This window comes from Astatotilapia calliptera, chromosome 4, assembly GCF_900246225.1.
Source record: "Astatotilapia calliptera chromosome 4, fAstCal1.2, whole genome shotgun sequence".
NCBI classification, from domain to species: Eukaryota; Metazoa; Chordata; class Actinopteri; order Cichliformes; family Cichlidae; genus Astatotilapia; species Astatotilapia calliptera.
In genome coordinates, this window is record NC_039305.1 from 19,679,857 (window position 1) to 19,696,527 (window position 16,671).

General features: G+C 36.8%; 1 protein-coding gene and 2 gene segments (V, D, J or C); all 3 read right to left on the bottom strand.

The window, feature by feature from the left end:
- Positions 1-5,006: 5,006 nt before the first annotated feature.
- Positions 5,007-5,445, bottom strand: LOC113020973 (Ig heavy chain V region 5A-like). The segment is given in 2 exon segments: positions 5,007-5,314; positions 5,400-5,445. Coding segments are annotated over 2 exon segments (354 nt in total).
- Positions 5,446-10,138: 4,693 nt separating this feature from the next.
- LOC113020947 (uncharacterized) lies at positions 10,139-15,089 on the bottom strand. 4 transcript variants are annotated; one of them, XM_026165305.1, is made up of 9 exons: positions 14,999-15,089; positions 14,589-14,897; positions 14,236-14,460; positions 13,891-14,160; positions 13,491-13,634; positions 13,069-13,302; positions 12,751-12,955; positions 11,789-11,958; positions 10,139-10,962 (listed from the first exon to the last, which is right to left on the bottom strand). In XM_026165305.1, exons 3-8 carry the CDS (start codon positions 14,270-14,272, stop codon positions 11,937-11,939), a joined length of 912 nt encoding a protein of 303 aa, XP_026021090.1. In that variant the 5' UTR covers positions 14,273-14,460; positions 14,589-14,897; positions 14,999-15,089; the 3' UTR covers positions 10,139-10,962; positions 11,789-11,936. The 4 variants fall into 4 exon arrangements, with proteins under 4 accessions (XP_026021090.1, XP_026021089.1, XP_026021087.1 ...); XM_026165304.1 differs by having other exon boundaries at positions 10,141-10,962; positions 13,891-14,460; positions 14,589-14,795; XM_026165302.1 differs by having other exon boundaries at positions 10,141-10,962; positions 13,891-14,460.
- A 1,091-nt stretch (positions 15,090-16,180) lies between these two features.
- Positions 16,181-16,671, bottom strand: LOC113020960 (Ig heavy chain V region 914-like). The segment is given in 2 exon segments: positions 16,181-16,524; positions 16,611-16,671. Coding segments are annotated over 2 exon segments (357 nt in total).

The following is a 16,671-nucleotide window of genomic DNA, read 5'->3' on the forward strand; positions in this document are numbered from 1 at the left end:
TCTCTGGAAATAGTAAATCGACCCTGGACTGACTGGGAGTAATAGAAATGAGAACTGCGTGTGTGTACAAAAGCGATCCACTCCTGGCCTTTTCCAGGAGCCTGTCTGACCCAGTTCATAGGGTAGCTGCTGAATGTGAATCCAGAGCCTGTACAGGTCAGTCTGTGGGATACTCCAGGCCTTTTAATGACTGGTTTAGACTCAATCAGACCATCAACACCTGTCAACAGCACCAAATCACACTAAGTTAAATAGTTTGTTGAGAGAAATAAATGTTGTGTAATATCAGGTCTATGAGTGTTTTCACCTGCCCAGCAGATAGTTAACAGCAGCAGTCCTGTCCTGTAGTCCATACTGTCAAACTGTGTGTCCTTAGCTTCCTGTCATCTTCTCTGAAGTCAGATTTATAGAGGAGGAGCAGCATGCAAAAGTATTGTGGTTTTGCATTCACCTCACAATTTTTTAAGACCAGTCACAATTAGCCATGTAGTTAGGATATGTAATATATAAATCTGTTTTAAAGTCAGCCACTGATTATATCAATAGAACAGGTCAAGGTGAAGATACTATTGTCAATTTTCTTAATGACGATTATTGATTAATACTTATAAAACACAAACATGATCATATGAGTAATAAAAATATTGGATAACACATAAATGAAGAGTCATGGGAACATTAACTGCAGTGCTCCAGTTTTATAATTAATATTATAGATGTTAAAATTATTTTTTTGGAAGCAAAAAAAGGATGATGAAGTATTTCAAGAGAAACAAAACTGCATTTTGAGTATCTGCACAGGTTTTTGGAGGTCTGTGGATGATGATGATTTCTCTTTACAGATATATTATATTAATTCATTAAATAATTTCTATCTCAACCTAAAAACAAGTTATCTGTCTTTCAAAAGAGACAAATTCTTTGAAAAAGTGAAGCTGGTGAGATTTCAAACAAAACCTCAAATCAACAAGCATCATTTAATCTCACTATATTTAAATTTCTCATTGAAATTATTTTAATTCTGTGACATTTTATCATCATTATCATTATTATTATAAGATGTGCTTACAGACTCACCTTGGAGAATTTATCAACAAACTGACTTCCAGAGAAAAATAATCTTGAATTCATTCATGATCTGAGGGCTCCTCCTCTGGTAGTTTGATGCTACAACTGAGGGGGTTTGTTAAGCTATGCTGATGGGCTGTGTCTCTCTGGCTCAATGTTAATACACACCAGTGACTTCAGTCTGCAAATCTGGTCAATTTTCAAGTCACTTTCTTGTTTGAAATTATTCTTTAGTGGATCTTTGTAGTATGAATCTGCAGTCTGCAGAATATCCTGTCCTTTCCCTGCAGGGTTTTTTTTTTTTATCCAAGCCTTGTGGTAGTTCAGCAAATAATCAATCAAAGCTTTATTCGCCACATGCAGGTTGCCCTGAAGTGAAATGGGGACACCCCCCCCCGACCTTACACACACAACACAGACATTACATGGGGATACAAGTCGGAGATCGTTAGCGTTACAGAAAAACACTGAAATGTACACTACAATGGGAAAGTACAAGAGGAAAAAAAGAGACCTCTACTCATGCCGTGCTTCCATGGTAGGACAGCATGAGAACAGGAAACAAAAAAACTCCTCTGCACAAAATGCACATAAATGTCCACAGCACAACATTGTGAAAGACATGACAAGCCACAGGATTGGGTGGGGGGTGAGGAGTAATCCGAAGCGAACACAGCAGCTGCCCTGCACAGCGCTACCATTACAGCGCAGCACACAGACCCGCTGTGTTCCCCCGCAGGAAACAAGCATCAAAGGCGTATAAGAGACCTGACAGGTGATGGTCAGATGCTGACCTGGCTGCAGAGTCACAGAGGCTGGCTGTGTCAACTGTTCACACTGTATTTAATTGTACATAAAGTAACAGTGCGTAGCATCCATGATGTCAGTGTTTCTTTTCAGTGAGACTCACAGGATCCAGCAGCAGAGCTACAGAGAACATGTTGGTGCTGAAAGTGATCTTCTGGAAGCTTCTCTTGTTCTGGTTCAACAAAATTCACCATGTCAAGTTCTTATATGTGTCTGTGAGGAAGCTCATTTTTAATACAGATTACAAGGGACAGGATGAAATAGAAATATGGATTAACCTGCAAGCAACAAGTGGAGTTTGGATGTTTTGTGCTGTTATAAACTGCATGAAGATTTGTATCAGGATATCACAGTGAGGGAGTGGGAATTTGATTAGGGATGTGACATTGAATTATTTTGTCATTTTCATTATTGTGACCTAGTTATGGACATTTTCTTGTTTTGTCATGACTGACCTATTGAGTTATTAACACTTACCAGTGTTGAGGCTCTGAGGGATTTTTCATTCAGCTATACTGATGGTTTGTATTAGTGTGACTCTCTGGCACAGTAATACACGTCCTGGTTGAAGTGTCTAAGATGATAGTCAACTTGTCCTTGTGCAGTATAATTTGTATTATCAATCCAGTTCTGTCCCTGCAAGATCCCTAATATAATAAAACAATACAATAAAACCATGTATTTTTATCATACTGTCATTGCCTCAGTGAGACTCTTTGGATCCAACAGTGCCATCAGAGCTACAGAGAACTTGTACTGAGGGTGATAACCCAAAACTTCTCATTTTCTCCTGCACCAGGCTGATATTAATCTTTATATCAGTGTGTGAGGAGCTTTGCTTTCTGTACAGAAGGACAATGACCGATTATAAGGGAGAATGAATGGCCTTGTGGTTCTACTGTAGTATTGGTTTGGGCATAATTAAAAGAAAATTGTTTAAAACAGAAATTTCGATTTTAATATGTCTTTGTCTTTGTTTTTTTTTTAATTGATAAAAAATTAAATTAAGACAAGACATCATAAAAGCATTTCCCATTGAGGCAGTGTTATTACATCTTTCGATAACTTAACTGTAATTTCTGTAACTTTAAGGGGAAAAACAGCTGGCAACAAATTGTTCCATCTTTTGATGGGCTGACTTTTTGTAGAGCATTTCTTCCTCTTGTGTCACTGTGACTCTCGAGCACAATAATAAACAGCTGAATCTTCAATCGTCAAGCTATTCATCTGCAGATACACCTGCTTTCTGCTGTTGTCTCTGGAGATGGTAAAGCGGCCTCTGACTGACTGAGAGTACCAGCTGCTGCTGCCACTGCTGATCCAAGCAATCCACTCCAGTCCTTTTCCAGCAGCCTGTCTGATCCAAGCATTACTATAATCACCACTGAACCCTGAGTATGTACAGGTCAGTCTGTGGGAGTCTCCAGGCCTTTTAATGACTGATTCAGACTCAGTCAGAGTTTGACCCTCAGAACCTACAGAAATGTTAATGGCTTATTATTCCAAAAAGTTTACTTCATAACAATTAATTTGAACAAAAAATGTAAAAACGTCCTTACCAGTCAAGAAAAAATAAAATAAAATCAGTAAAATAGCAAAATAAACTTTTCTGATCATTGTAAAGGTCAGATGTCTTTGTCTAGTCTGCAGTGTCTCTGGTAGATTGAGTACCAAGATATATAAATCTACTGAAGGTATCAGTTTTACATAGACTCCTCCTACAAAGTAAACTCAGCAGTATATAAAGAACTTAGTAAATATTTTTAGCAACTAACAGATGAATAGAATGATATGTTATAATAGCTTTCTATAAAAAGTAGAGCGTGCTGCCCAGACTGCTAGTTTGAGTAAATGACCTGAAATGTTTGTTGCACTGGCTGCCCTGTTCAGCATGTAGCACATAATTTATTTTGGGGTTTTTTCTGCTATGATCTTCAGCCGGTCCCTGTCATTCCTTTTTCCTACTAGGATAAGTAGAATGATGAGGAGCAAGCCACTGGACATAATGGGTTTCTGGGCACAGCAGTACTGTCGTCACATTGTATCTGAAGTGCCCTTAAGATTTCTTTTAAGAGGCCAGAGGGCACAACCTGATATCCAGGCAGCCAGAAACACAGGGTCATTAACTTTGGCATCTTTTCTGATGATTGAAACAGAGAAAACATGCAAACTGCAAAGCCTGAAGATTAATATCAGGATATCATTGGGAGGAAGTGACAAATATAAGTTTACCGTTTATTTATTTATTTTTGTTTAATTAAATCTAAAACATGTTTTATCTGTAAAACTTTGACTAAACAATAAACATTAGCCTTCTCTCATCTACCCTCATGATGACTTTTTTTGACTTATATAATGTGAATATTTCAGGAAGATTGCTTTGTCCTCAGTTCTCTATGTTCTCTCTTTCTATCCTTTATGCTATTTTTGTGTGGACTTGGGACACATCTCAGGTTATCCGTGCACACACCTGTTCCTTATGCACTTCTTTGCAGCCACTACTTGATGTAATGTCAGACCGTCAGTCTTTGCTGGATCATTGCATTGCATCGGTCAGCAAAACTTGGCTCCTAGACCTTTGTCCTTCTCAAAATTTCTGCTAAAGAGAGGAGAGCTATTTGGTGTTTTTAGGAGAGAATCTGTGTATCAGCGTGGATTTTGGAAAAGTGCCAAGCTTTTGTTTGTATTTGAATTCGCTTTAAATAAATTCACTGAACTTCAGCATGAGTCCTGCCTTTTTTTTTTTTTTGCAAATAATGAAAGACAACCAATTCTAACCTTCATTACAGGTGGTTTAACACAAAGCTGGAAGAACTTTTAATGAACTTTAAGAACTTTTTAAAACTTATCATATAAATGAGTATCAAAATATATTATTGTCACTTAATTCCAGAAAGAAAATGTCAAAAATTTAGCAGGTTATTAAGGTTGAATTGGAAATATAAAATTTTAAACTTTCTCTATAACTATAACTTTAAAACAATATATATTATCATGGCAATCTCCAGTGCTAAACAGCGACATGCAGCAGATAACAGTGTTCTGTAGTCTGGGAGCTCCTCTACTGGTGGAGGATTTTACACATGTTGAAGTTCTGAGGGGTTTTTGTTCAGCTCCGCTGATGCTTTGTATTACTGTGGCATTCTCGCACAGTAATACACAGCAGTGTCTTCAGGCTGCATATTCTGTCCATTTAGAGTCACTGTCTTGCTTGAAGTGTCGAAGTTGATGGTGAACTTGTTCTTTAGTGAATCTTTGTAGTATGTGTTGTGTCCATAATGTGCATCTCCAATCCACTCCAGTCCTTTCCCTGCAGGCTGTCTGATCCAAGCTGTCCAATAGCTGCTAAAAGAATAAGACACCTGACAGGTGATGGTCAGATGCTGACCTGGCTGCACAGTCACAGATGCTGTCTGTATCAACTGCTCACATTTTACACCTGTGGAGAAAACATGTTGAATACTGAATCTGTGTTTCGGCAGAATCTTATAATCATATTCTGTCTTTTCCGTATTGAGACTCACAGGTTCCAAAAACCAGCAGCAGCAGGAGCACAGCTACAGAGAACATGTTGCCTCCTTTGTGTCACTGATGGCATGATCTCAACTCTTATAGGAGACTGTGAGTACGTGCAATTTGCATACATGGATACAAACATGTTATAGCAGAGAGGTTACTGAAGTTTCCACCTGTAAAAATAACTCTCATAGGCAACCCTTAAGTTAAATATGTTTCTGACTGCAGAAAAATGTGGGTCATAGCTAGGTGTTTTCCAATGAAATGGAACTATGGAAAATGGGTTGTGCAAAAAAGGTGCTACATTATTGTGCTTAATTAGTGCTTAAATGGTAAATGGCCTGTATTTGTATAGCGCTTTACTTAGTCCCTAAGGACCCCAAAGCGCTTTACACAACCAGTCATCCACCCATTCACACATACATTTACACACTTAAACTATTTAAAACAGTGGAGGTTTATATGAACTAAAAAGGAAAAAAAAATCCGGTTTATGTCTTATTTATTGTCTTATTTAATTAAGTGTTGAATTTGCAGATTTTGTTTTCTAAACACTTTTGATACACACTGAAAGCTAAAAAAAAAGATGAATCCATCTGTCTAAGCTTTCATTTTATATCATATACATAAAATAATTTAATTATAGTATAAAGAATTGTAAAAAAAAAATGTTTTTTCATAGCAGTTCAGAACTTCTATAATTGATTTCTTTTATTCAAATATATGTTTTACAACCCACGTTTATGTGGGCGTTCATAAACAGAAAATAAAAGATAAAACTGACATTTCAAATCTTATTCTTTATTCACAAAGATATACAGTTAGACCTGTGCCACAAAAGTTCTTTCTTTTCAATAAATTTGTTTTCAGTATTCAGTGAGTTGCACATTTCAAGAGGAAAGCTGTGCCGACTGTTCATGTTTAAATGTTTTTGAAAAAAACATTGAACATCACTGTAATAACAGTAACACTTAATGTGCTGTGATCTTGCTGTCAGTGTCTCGACTTCAGTGAGAGTCACAGGATCCAGCAGCAGCAGAGCTACAGACAACAGGTCGGCACTCAAGGTGATAGCATGGGAGATTCTGGTCCTATTAAAAATATTTTTATTTAAAAGGTTTAATAAACGTCTGATAGGTGGCAATCTTTTTTTTTTTTGTTTATCTATGTCCATTATTTTCATTATTTGCTTTTTTCTAAATAATGTTTTATTATTATCATTATCATCTTTTTTAAAAAGAAATTTCTTACAACTGTCTTATCAGCCGGTGTCCCTGTTTTTGATGAACAACTGCTTCCTTTGGGTTCTTCTAAAAGGATGTTTTTGTAAAGCCTCTTCAGCTGCTTTAAACACTTTGTTTCTCTTTGGCACAGTAATAAATAGCAGAATCCTCTGGCCTCAAATTGGACAACCTCAAATACACCATGCTGTTGCTGTCATATCTGCTGATTTCTACACGTCCTCTCAAACTGCTTGCATAACTGTTTCTGCTGGAACTTGAGAAGCCACTCCTGATCAATTCCAGTGGTTTTCCTGCAGGTTCTCTGACCCAGATCATAACACAGCAATCAAAACTGAAGCCTGATCCTCTACAGGAGAGACTAAGAGTGTCTCCAGGCTTTTTCACTACTGGACTGGAAGGAATGGACTCCATGCTCTGACATGTAACACCTGATGAGATGAAAGAAGAGAGGAACAAGTGAGACACCTGGAAAGTTGTAATGGGGCCACAAATGAGTATGACTTGATGGTTTTTTTTGATATGAGAAAAATAAGAATCGAGACAACTTACAGGGCAGAGAGAGAACAATGAGCAGGGGAGTGAGTGTATTCATCATCTGGTGGAGATGTGATTTCTGGTGCTCTATGCAATATAAAAATCATCTGCAGAATCATCTGCAGCTCAACGTGGCAAAGACCAAGGAACTGATCGTGGACTTCAGGAAGACCAGGAAACACTTGACCCCTGTTTCAATCCAGGGGGTCAGTGTTGACATTGTGGAGGACTATAAATACCTTGGAGTACACATTGACAATAAACTGGACTGGGCTAAAAACACCACAGCACTTTACAGGAAGGGCCAGAGTCGTCTCTATTTTTTGAGGCGACTGAGGTCCTTCAACATCTGCCAGAAAATGCTGAGGATTTTCTATGAGTCTGTTGTGGCCAGTGCGATCCTCTATGCTGTTGCATGCTGGGGGAGCAGGCTGAGGGTCGCAGATGCCAACAGACTTAATAAACTGATCCGTAAGGCCAGCAATGTTGTGGGGATGGAGCTGGACTCCCTCAAGGTGGTGTCGGAGAGGCGGATGCTGTACAAGATAAAGACAATGTTGGATAACACCTCCCACCCACTCCATGACATGTTGGTCAGTCACAGGAGCTCGTTCAGTGAGAGACTGAGATTACCGAAAAGCACCACTGAACGACACAGGAAATCATTCCTGCCTGTGGCCATCTCCCTGTACAACGCATCCACTTAACACACTGTTTGCTGCTACAACTACACATGTTTCTTTTCCAAATATTTATTTATGAGTGACTTATGTATGTATGTATGTATATATATGTATATATTGTACTATTCTTAGTTAGTGTATTGTCTGTCTTGTCTTAATGTTGGTTTATAATGGAGCACTGTAACAAAAAATAATTTCCCCCAGGGATCAATAAAGTATTCTGATTCTGATTCTGATAAAAGACCAGCACGGGATGAAGATTTGCATCATGATATCAGAGAAGGGAGGGGCTCAAAAAGATAGTTATTCTTTAGTTTAATTGTAGCTTTTAGTAGTTAATGATGTTTAATATAGCTGGTTTATCATATGTGTAGTGTAACGACAAAATGTGTATTTTATTAGGGTTCATTAAAATTAAAACAACAGGAGTAGTAATGAAAGAGAAAGTTAATTTACATTTTTATTTGGCTTTGTTGTGAATAATACACATGAAGTGGAATAAATGGTAAGCATACAGATTGCTAGCATTACTTGTGAAGTCTTAAGGATATATATGCTACATATGTATTACATACTTAAGATTTAAAGATAAAAAAAAAACCATCTGAATCAACATTAAAATTTAAATTTGGGTGAAAAAAGTTGATTTCATTTGTTTCACATGGCAAATTTAACCTGTACATTTATGTGATTGGTTGAGGTGTTTTATTTTCTGCAGTGTTGTTCAGTCTTTACTGCTTGAATGCATATAGAGTATGAGTAATTTTTTGCACACTTCAATGTGTTTTAGATTTAAAACTCTAGGTTTTATCCCTTAGAAGAATGGCAACTTGCAAAAAAGGGAAAATTATATCTTTATCCATAACTCATGAGGGATGTACAGTTGTACTGTAAAGCAATAAATTAAATTGGATAAAAAGCACAAATAAATTAAAGCCTGAAATAGAGGCTGGGTGTCAAATGCTGAATATCAAATCAGTATAAAACGAAGAGCTACAGAAAAGAATATAACAGTCCTTTATTGTCATTGTACATGCACAACAAAATTGTGCTCCACACCAACTATGCAGGTATAAAATATAAATAGTAAGATAGCAGAAATAAATAAAAAACATGAGAGATATATACAAACAGCAGAAATATAGACAGAACAAGAGAAAGGCACACAATAGAAGACCAGGTTGCAAAGTCCTTGGGCCTCTAAAATAGTTGACTGAAATATTTTTCATTTCCTTTTTTTTTTAAATAAAAAAAAGCATTAAATTGCATTATTTTGCTTTGTTTGTAAACATGGACTCATGAACTTGTAACTACTAAACTATGCAACACTTTCATATTTTTTATGCTTTCGAAGAAACACAGCAATGTGGTTTATTTTGAGGGTTATGTATACCAGAATATGTTTTTGGTTGTTGAAGAAAAGAAGAGGGATTAAGAAAAGTAACCTTCGTCTGTGAGAAATAATGTTTATGAGAACTGGAATTAATAATCACCTTTGTTTCGAGATTATGTTTCAATGTTATGTATTGACTTATTATGCTGATCTGAAATCATCAGTGGTCTGAGAGCTCCTCCTCTGGTGGTTTCATGTTAGAACTGTTCAGTGAGGGGTTTTTGTTCAGCTCTAGTGAAGGGTTGTGTTACTGTGGCTTTCTAGCACAGTAATACACAGCAGAGTCCTCTGGCTTTAGGCTGGAAAGTCTCAGATGCACCATGCTGTTGCTGTTGTCTCTGCACTGTAAAACCTAATAAGTTCACAGAACTCAAAAATTGTTGTGTAACAGATTACACAACAATTTTTTAGTGATGTTTTTAAAAGTTTTAAGTTTAACTAAAATAAAAATTATAGTTGCAGTTGCCTTAAATTACCTCAATGTTAACTCATAAATGTTGATATTCCTCAACTTATAATTAGGGAGTAAAAAACTCAAAATGTTCAATATTTTTCAACTTTATTAAGGTGGGAAATACACTTAAAATATTTTACATATTGCAACTCATACGATGTGGGAAATAAACTCAAACTTTTTCATATTTTCTAACTTATAAATAATAATAAATAATAATAAATAATAATATATATATTATATTATATATAATATATATATATATATATATATATATATATATATATATATATATATATATATATATATATATATATATATATATATATATATATATATATATATAATAAATAAATAACACTTAATCTTCAATATTTTTTAAAATACTGTGGGAAATACACTTACAAATAATTCTAAACTGTTTGCCCAGTAAATTATAATCAGCTAAAAGTGTTAGAAAACATGAAAGTAACAACACTAACAATTTAACAACTTTTTATTAAACACAATGTGCTTTTAAAAAGGCACAAACAACAGAGCTCACTCATAAAAAAGTGCTTCATAAATAAAACAAGAGAAAAAGACTCCAAGGGTCTCCATCTCAATTCTAAAATTCAATAACATTTTCAGTATTAACAGCAATTGCAGCTATTAGAACATTGAGGCATTTAACACTTACTGTACCTTGACAGCTGCAGCTCACTTTCTTTTTTAAAAATACATAAAAAAAAAAAAAACAGTACTGGTTTCCACTGCTGTACTTATAGGGAACAAACATCAAGGCAGTGCATTTACGTATTAGGCAACAGAACATTAAACATGAATAGTGAACTGAACAGTCATTCATCTTAAATGTGAGGTAGAAGAGGCAAATGATTAGGAAAAACAAACAAACAAAAAAGCTTCCTCAATACTCAGCTCAACAAGTAGTCAATTGTGAGTGATTCACTCATTGAATAAATCATTCTTCAGCATCAGTAGACGCCCTTTCAGTGGTTTGTTGTCCTCAAGGCACATCACAACCTTCTGGATAAATGTGAATGTAAGCTCAAGTTTCTTTGGGTATTGTAGGTCTAGTGCATAGATGTACCCAAAGAGCAGGAGAAATGACTCAGCCAGATTTGTGGGACCATTCACAAGTATTTCATCCTCAACGACGATGCAGATGCTTTCGGGACTGAAGAGGGCCGAATCAGTAGTGTCATCTGTGACAACTGTCAGCAGAGCCACAGGAGTGTCAGTGAGGTCTGGACCATCTGCTGACTGCAAAACAAAAATAATACAAGAACGAGTTCAGCCCCACAAGGACACAAATCATGCTATTGATTAGAGGTGTGAATCTTCATAAGTCACACGTTTCTTTTAGGATTATAATTAGGGCTGGGTATCGTCACTGATTTCTAGAATCGATTCAATTCCGATTCACAAGGTCCCGAATCGCTTCGAGCCACGATTCGATTTAATTCTGGGAAATTTTGACAGTCAGAAATATAATTCAGATCAGTACATTTACATATTTTTGTATCAATAAAAAGGAAGCTGACACACGCAAGACTTTATCACAGGTGTGAGGTCACAGCAGATGCCTTTGTGTCAAAGTAGCTGAGAATAAAACACAGAAAAACATGAAGGTGATTTTCCTGGCCTGGGATTTTATAAAAATATTCTGCAGTACATCAAAAACGAAAGAAAACCATTAATCAACATATGAACATTACCTCTGACGTTACAGTGGTTTTATTAGAGACACGGCTAAGCGTTTTGCATTTTGAATAATTTTAAAAAGTTTAAATTTGTTCAGTAATGAAGAAAGGGAAACTGTTCTTGAAGTACACACAGAGAGAGAGAGAGAGAGAGAGAGAGAGAGAGAGAGAGATGGAAGCAAAACAGTAAACAGTAAAAGTCAGAGTGCTGGTTCGGTCAATATTGTTGAACACAAAGCGCGGACCCGCCGACAGATCAGAATCAGCGAGCTGTCGGCTTTCAGCCCCGACTGTGAGAAAGGCGACATCTAACTGAGGAGATGAAAACAGAGAGAAACAAGTGAGACAGATAAAATGATAGACAGATAAAAGTATCATTAACTCACCATCAATCAGTGTGTCCTGGTACATGGTGAAATAGTGAGCAGCACAGGAACTCAGGGGGAAGCAAAAAAGCAATCGATGAGGTACAGCACAAATGCTATGGCAAGGACGAGGCAGGACGTCAGGTCATTCATATGTGTTCATTCATAGTTATGATGCCTTCAGTGAGAATCTACAATGTGAATAGTCATGAAAATAAAGAAAAAGCATTAAATGAGAAGGTGTGTCCTGGTAGTGTATTAAATACTGATATTTCCAATGTTAATAAATGTGTTTTTGTTATCGTGAAAATATGGGATAGTCTGAAAGTGCAACAGATCACTTCAGAGGTTGCCAATAGTAAGCTTTAGTGTGTTTAGTGCTCTCCCTGCCAGTTGTGAATTCCTGTAAACCCCCAAAGTACACAAATGCATTTCATTCAAAGACAGGGAGTGTACAGATTTACAAGGACACTACATGTGTTTGCAAAGAAGAAGAGTTACAACAACAGTCTTTGTGCTTTCAAATGACTGCACCTCTTCATAACACCACTGGCATACCAACACATTTATCGGCATCTTAAAATCACAACATTAGTAGTTTTTTTTTTTTACTTAGAGGTGGAAACTATATTGCTGCTTCTGCACATGGAGCTTTGTCTCACTCTTGTGGAAAATCTGAGAATTACAATATCTTGGAGCACGAAGCAATTTTCTGAAGGATAAACATGGTGTTTATTATTATTATTATTATTATTATTATTATTATTATTATTATAGTAAAAATGCACAGTATAATTTAAAAATTGGACTGGAATCTTACTTTTAAACAATCAAATGACAGGCGCTTATCTTAATCAATGTAGCTATGATACCATATAAGGTGATGATGATGAAAAAACCAATGAGGGTGAAAACCGCATTCCAGCTTTCCTCAGCTCATATCAGCATGCTCAATATCATCAAATAAATCACACTTCTTTTACTTGGGACAGGTCAAGGTGGCTCTGGACACTGAACTTTCCATCTGGGCATCTTTGGAGTCACTAGTGTTGTAGTTCAGCAGTTCTGTGTGTCCATTTGGAAACCCAGTGATGTTAATGGATACAGAACTGAAGCCAAAAACCAGGCACACAAGTTCATTAGAGCCCTGAAGCAAGTAGGCAGATGGTTGGCTGTAGATCACTGAGGCTGGAAAGATGTGCATTACAGTTTTAGTAATCAGTTAATCATTTTAATCAGTTTTGTTAAAATTAATATAATGGAAATAAAAAATTAATGTTAAATGCTAAACAGCAGCTCACCAAACACATCAGTTATGGTGGCTTCAACAAGTGCTTCAGATGACTCATGTGTGACAACACAGGAATACGTAGACCTTTTGTCTTCAGTTTTGAATATGTTTAGTCTGCTGCTCACAGAGTAAGAGCTGCTCCCTGAGTATTTCCATTGAGGACTGTTAACGTCATGCATGGATGGGAGAGTCTGGCCATCTTCTTCCCAGTGCACTATGATGTTTGCAGGGAAAACTCCAGACACTAGGCAAATAAGCGTTAGGATGTCAGACACTGAAACTTCAGAGGCAGTTGGTTGCATTGTCTTCACTGTTGGCACACAAAGGTCTTGAAAAACACTAAAGGGACAGAACCATAAAAATATAGTCACAACCATAGGAACATGAAGTTTAGAAAGAGCTGTAATATATTTGTTACCTTTCTAACATTACCTCTGGTTTTGCTTATATGGTCTTCATTGCCCTGATTGGAACATGGATGTTTTCCTTCACAAAACCCTTGTTTATCTGCATCCCAATTTTCTGCTGACACATTAAGGAAGCTCTGTTGAGTCTCTGTCCCATTGTTGTAACTCACTGCAGGATTAGTTAGGACATAACAGTCAGGAATTTTGTTGCCAGCTGATTTCCAGGTGATGGAGAAATCTTTAAGACTAGGGGCAACCAGAAGACAGATAACAGTCACGGGTCCTTTGTTCTCAGGCTGCTACAGTGATGATGGTCCCTGAACATGAACCCCAACTAGCTGTGAGGATGATGGAGGTACTAAAAAAAAACCAAAAAAACAAAACAATTCTTAATGTGTATCACAATAATAGTGTTTTCACTTTACCTGTACAGAGACTGACATTTCTTGTGATATTTTTATTCAGAGATCTGTCAGATACTGTGCAAGAAAAGATCTTTCCTGTTTCCCACTCAGAGTGATCAATTATAAGTTGGCTGGTCACTCCAGCATGTCCATCTACACTCATGCTGATATCAGTGGTTGTTGATCTTTGCTGAGACTCGTTAAACCATCTAATATGATCATTGAAGACCCATCCAGAGCATAAGAGTGTCTGTGATCTTGACTCCTTACTTTTGACCAGAAGAAGCTCCACTAAAGTGAGACAAATCAGGGCATGAATTAATCTATTTAACAGAAACCATAAAGGGAAGCAAGAGTAGCTTTTACCAAAAATATAGATGGTAGAGTTTGCTCTCCTCTGCATGTTAAATGCTTTACTTGCTTCCAGTTGTGTTTTACTCTCTGCACATTTTTTTCATTCGTGGCGCTCCATTAATCAGCCAGGAAATCATGGCATCAAAATGAGTGTGGACCCGACATGTTCCTTGCACATTAGAGTCTGACGCTTAAGTCTTAAACTTGGGAATCTCCACATGAATGACAGGTGAATTTCTGTGGAATTAAAGAAAAACATGCTAATTAATAAACTTTATCTTAAGACTGTTCTTAATTTGTTCAAGATATTCCTGCAAATGTGCATGTTGAATATGTGCTTTGAGACAGTAGCTGTACATACTCACTGTGACAAATGCTCATTGTCTTCTTATATTCAGTATAATTGTGATTAGCTTTGCAGGTAAAAGTTGATCCTTGTCCCCACACTGAGAGTTTGCTGCTCAGGCTGAAGGTTTTCTGCTCTGTCCCTTCACTTTGTAGCTTCGTTCTGCTTGGCTTCTTGTTTTGACTCAGTGGTGATTGGTCCTAAAACCACTCCAAAGCCAGTTCGTCTGGAAAAAAAGTTATTTAGCAGATGAGCCTTACTGGTGAGATTCCAAATTCCCAGTCCGAAACTGGGTACAATGTGATGTTTGGCGACACAATCCATGGCACTGAAATAAAGAAGAGATTAGTTTGATTTACATAACTCATTCTAAATATCATGTGTGAACACAACAAGGAAAAACATTAATCTTATCTAAGTTATACATACCTTCAGATTCTGGTAAATGCAGAACTCTTCAATTTCAGTTGTCATTAAGTTATGTTAGAGTTGTACTTTTACATTGTTTAGTGTTGTTCAGCAAGGCGAAAATAGGGCAGGAAGTCTGTTGCACAGTTGTTATGCATGATAAGGCAGAGTGATCAGGGCAAGCAGCAAGCGGAAGCATTGAGTAACAACCAGGTCTCAAAAAAGTACCAAAACACAGAAGTGAAAGAATGCAAAGAGCAACGGAGCATCACAAACAGCAGGTGTGAGGTGTGGTTATGCCAGTAAGAGAAACAAAGTGCACATTTAAATTTCTCATATCAGTTTGCATGTGCACCACATCCATATTTTCTTATCAATTTGCCAAAGATTTTAGTTCTCAAATCTTGTAATAATAGACTAAAATGCAACCAGTTTTAAAAGCTAACATTTTGCATTTTTGGTATCACATGGGCTGCTGATCCCAGCGCTGTGGATGTGGGTTGGCCTGTATTTATCTAATAATAACAACTTTTAATGCTTTTTTTTTTGGTTTACTATATTTTAAGCATCTGTGTAAAGCATATGAATTATTCACTGTTGCTCTTTTCTTAGTGTTATTCTAGCAGCCACTGTCAATATCTGATCTAATATCTGATCTGATAAATTCTTCTGTAAATCTGATGTGAAGTTTTTTACAGAAGAAAGATTGCCAAGTGTGATTAGCGTTTATGCCACATGCAGTTTATTTTTCTGAATCATGTGTGAGTTTTAAAACACTGCCTGAAAGTTTTTTGAGTTACACAGTTTGCAGTACCATTAAGACCCAATTTAGCTGCTCTCGCTTCTTGTCTTTGGAAATTTGTCACTCTACAGGTTATAAAAGGAGACGATGTAACACAAATACATCCCTCAGTAGATAACTCACGCAACAACAGTCTACAATGTTGAATCTTCTTGAATATCTCATTTTTACACTAACTAAAAGTTGGGATGAAGAAATTACCGTGTATTAATATTTACAAAAGTTCTGAAAATGAGAAAAACTAAAATACATAATTTTCTCTACTATACCAAACATTGATTATCAGATACATGTAAACAGGATAAAGACTATTGGATTTTGTACTGTTCAAGGAACTTCAGTTTGTAAATGTGAATTGAAGAATAAAATTTAGCTTTTTTTATTTATTCATTTTTGGTTTTCTGAGTTTTTGTACAGTGTTTCTTCCTCTTGTGTCACTGTGAGTCTCGAGCACAATAATAAACAGCAGAGTCTTCAGTCTTCAGGCTGTTCATCTGCAGATACACCTGCTGTCTGCTGTTGTCTCTGGAGATGGTAAACCGGCCTAGGACTAACTGAGAGTAGTATTTGCTACTACCAGCACTAACTTCGGCAACCCATTCCAGTACTTTCCCAGGAGTCTGTCTGACCCAGTGCATATCATAGCTGCTAAATGTGAATCCAGAGGCTGTGCAGGTCAGTCTGTGGGACTCTCCAGGCCTTGTAATGACTGGTTCAGATTCTGTCAGAGTCTGACCATCAACACCTGTCAAAACAAACAAGAACATTGTCACCTGCTGTGAGTTGGAAAATCATTAAAAGAAATTCAGCTCAAAATGACTGAAACTATACCTCCCCAGAACAGTAAGATAATCAGCAGTCTGGCCGATATGTCCATTATGTTAAACTGTGA

What these genes read in the sequence shown, in the direction of transcription:
- LOC113020947 (XM_026165304.1), bottom strand. Translation starts at nt 14,272, where the DNA reads ATGCAGAGGAGAGCAAACTCTACCATCTATATTTTTGGTAAAAGCTAC. An exon ending in AAATGTCAGTCTCTGTACAG is followed by an intron (nt 13,635 to 13,890) that starts GTAAAGTGAAAA and finishes CTAATCCTGCAG; the next exon opens with TGAGTTACAACAATGGGACA. An exon ending in GCCACCTTGACCTGTCCCAA is followed by an intron (nt 11,959 to 12,750) that starts GTAAAAGAAGTG and finishes TTCACATTGTAG; the next exon opens with ATTCTCACTGAAGGCATCAT.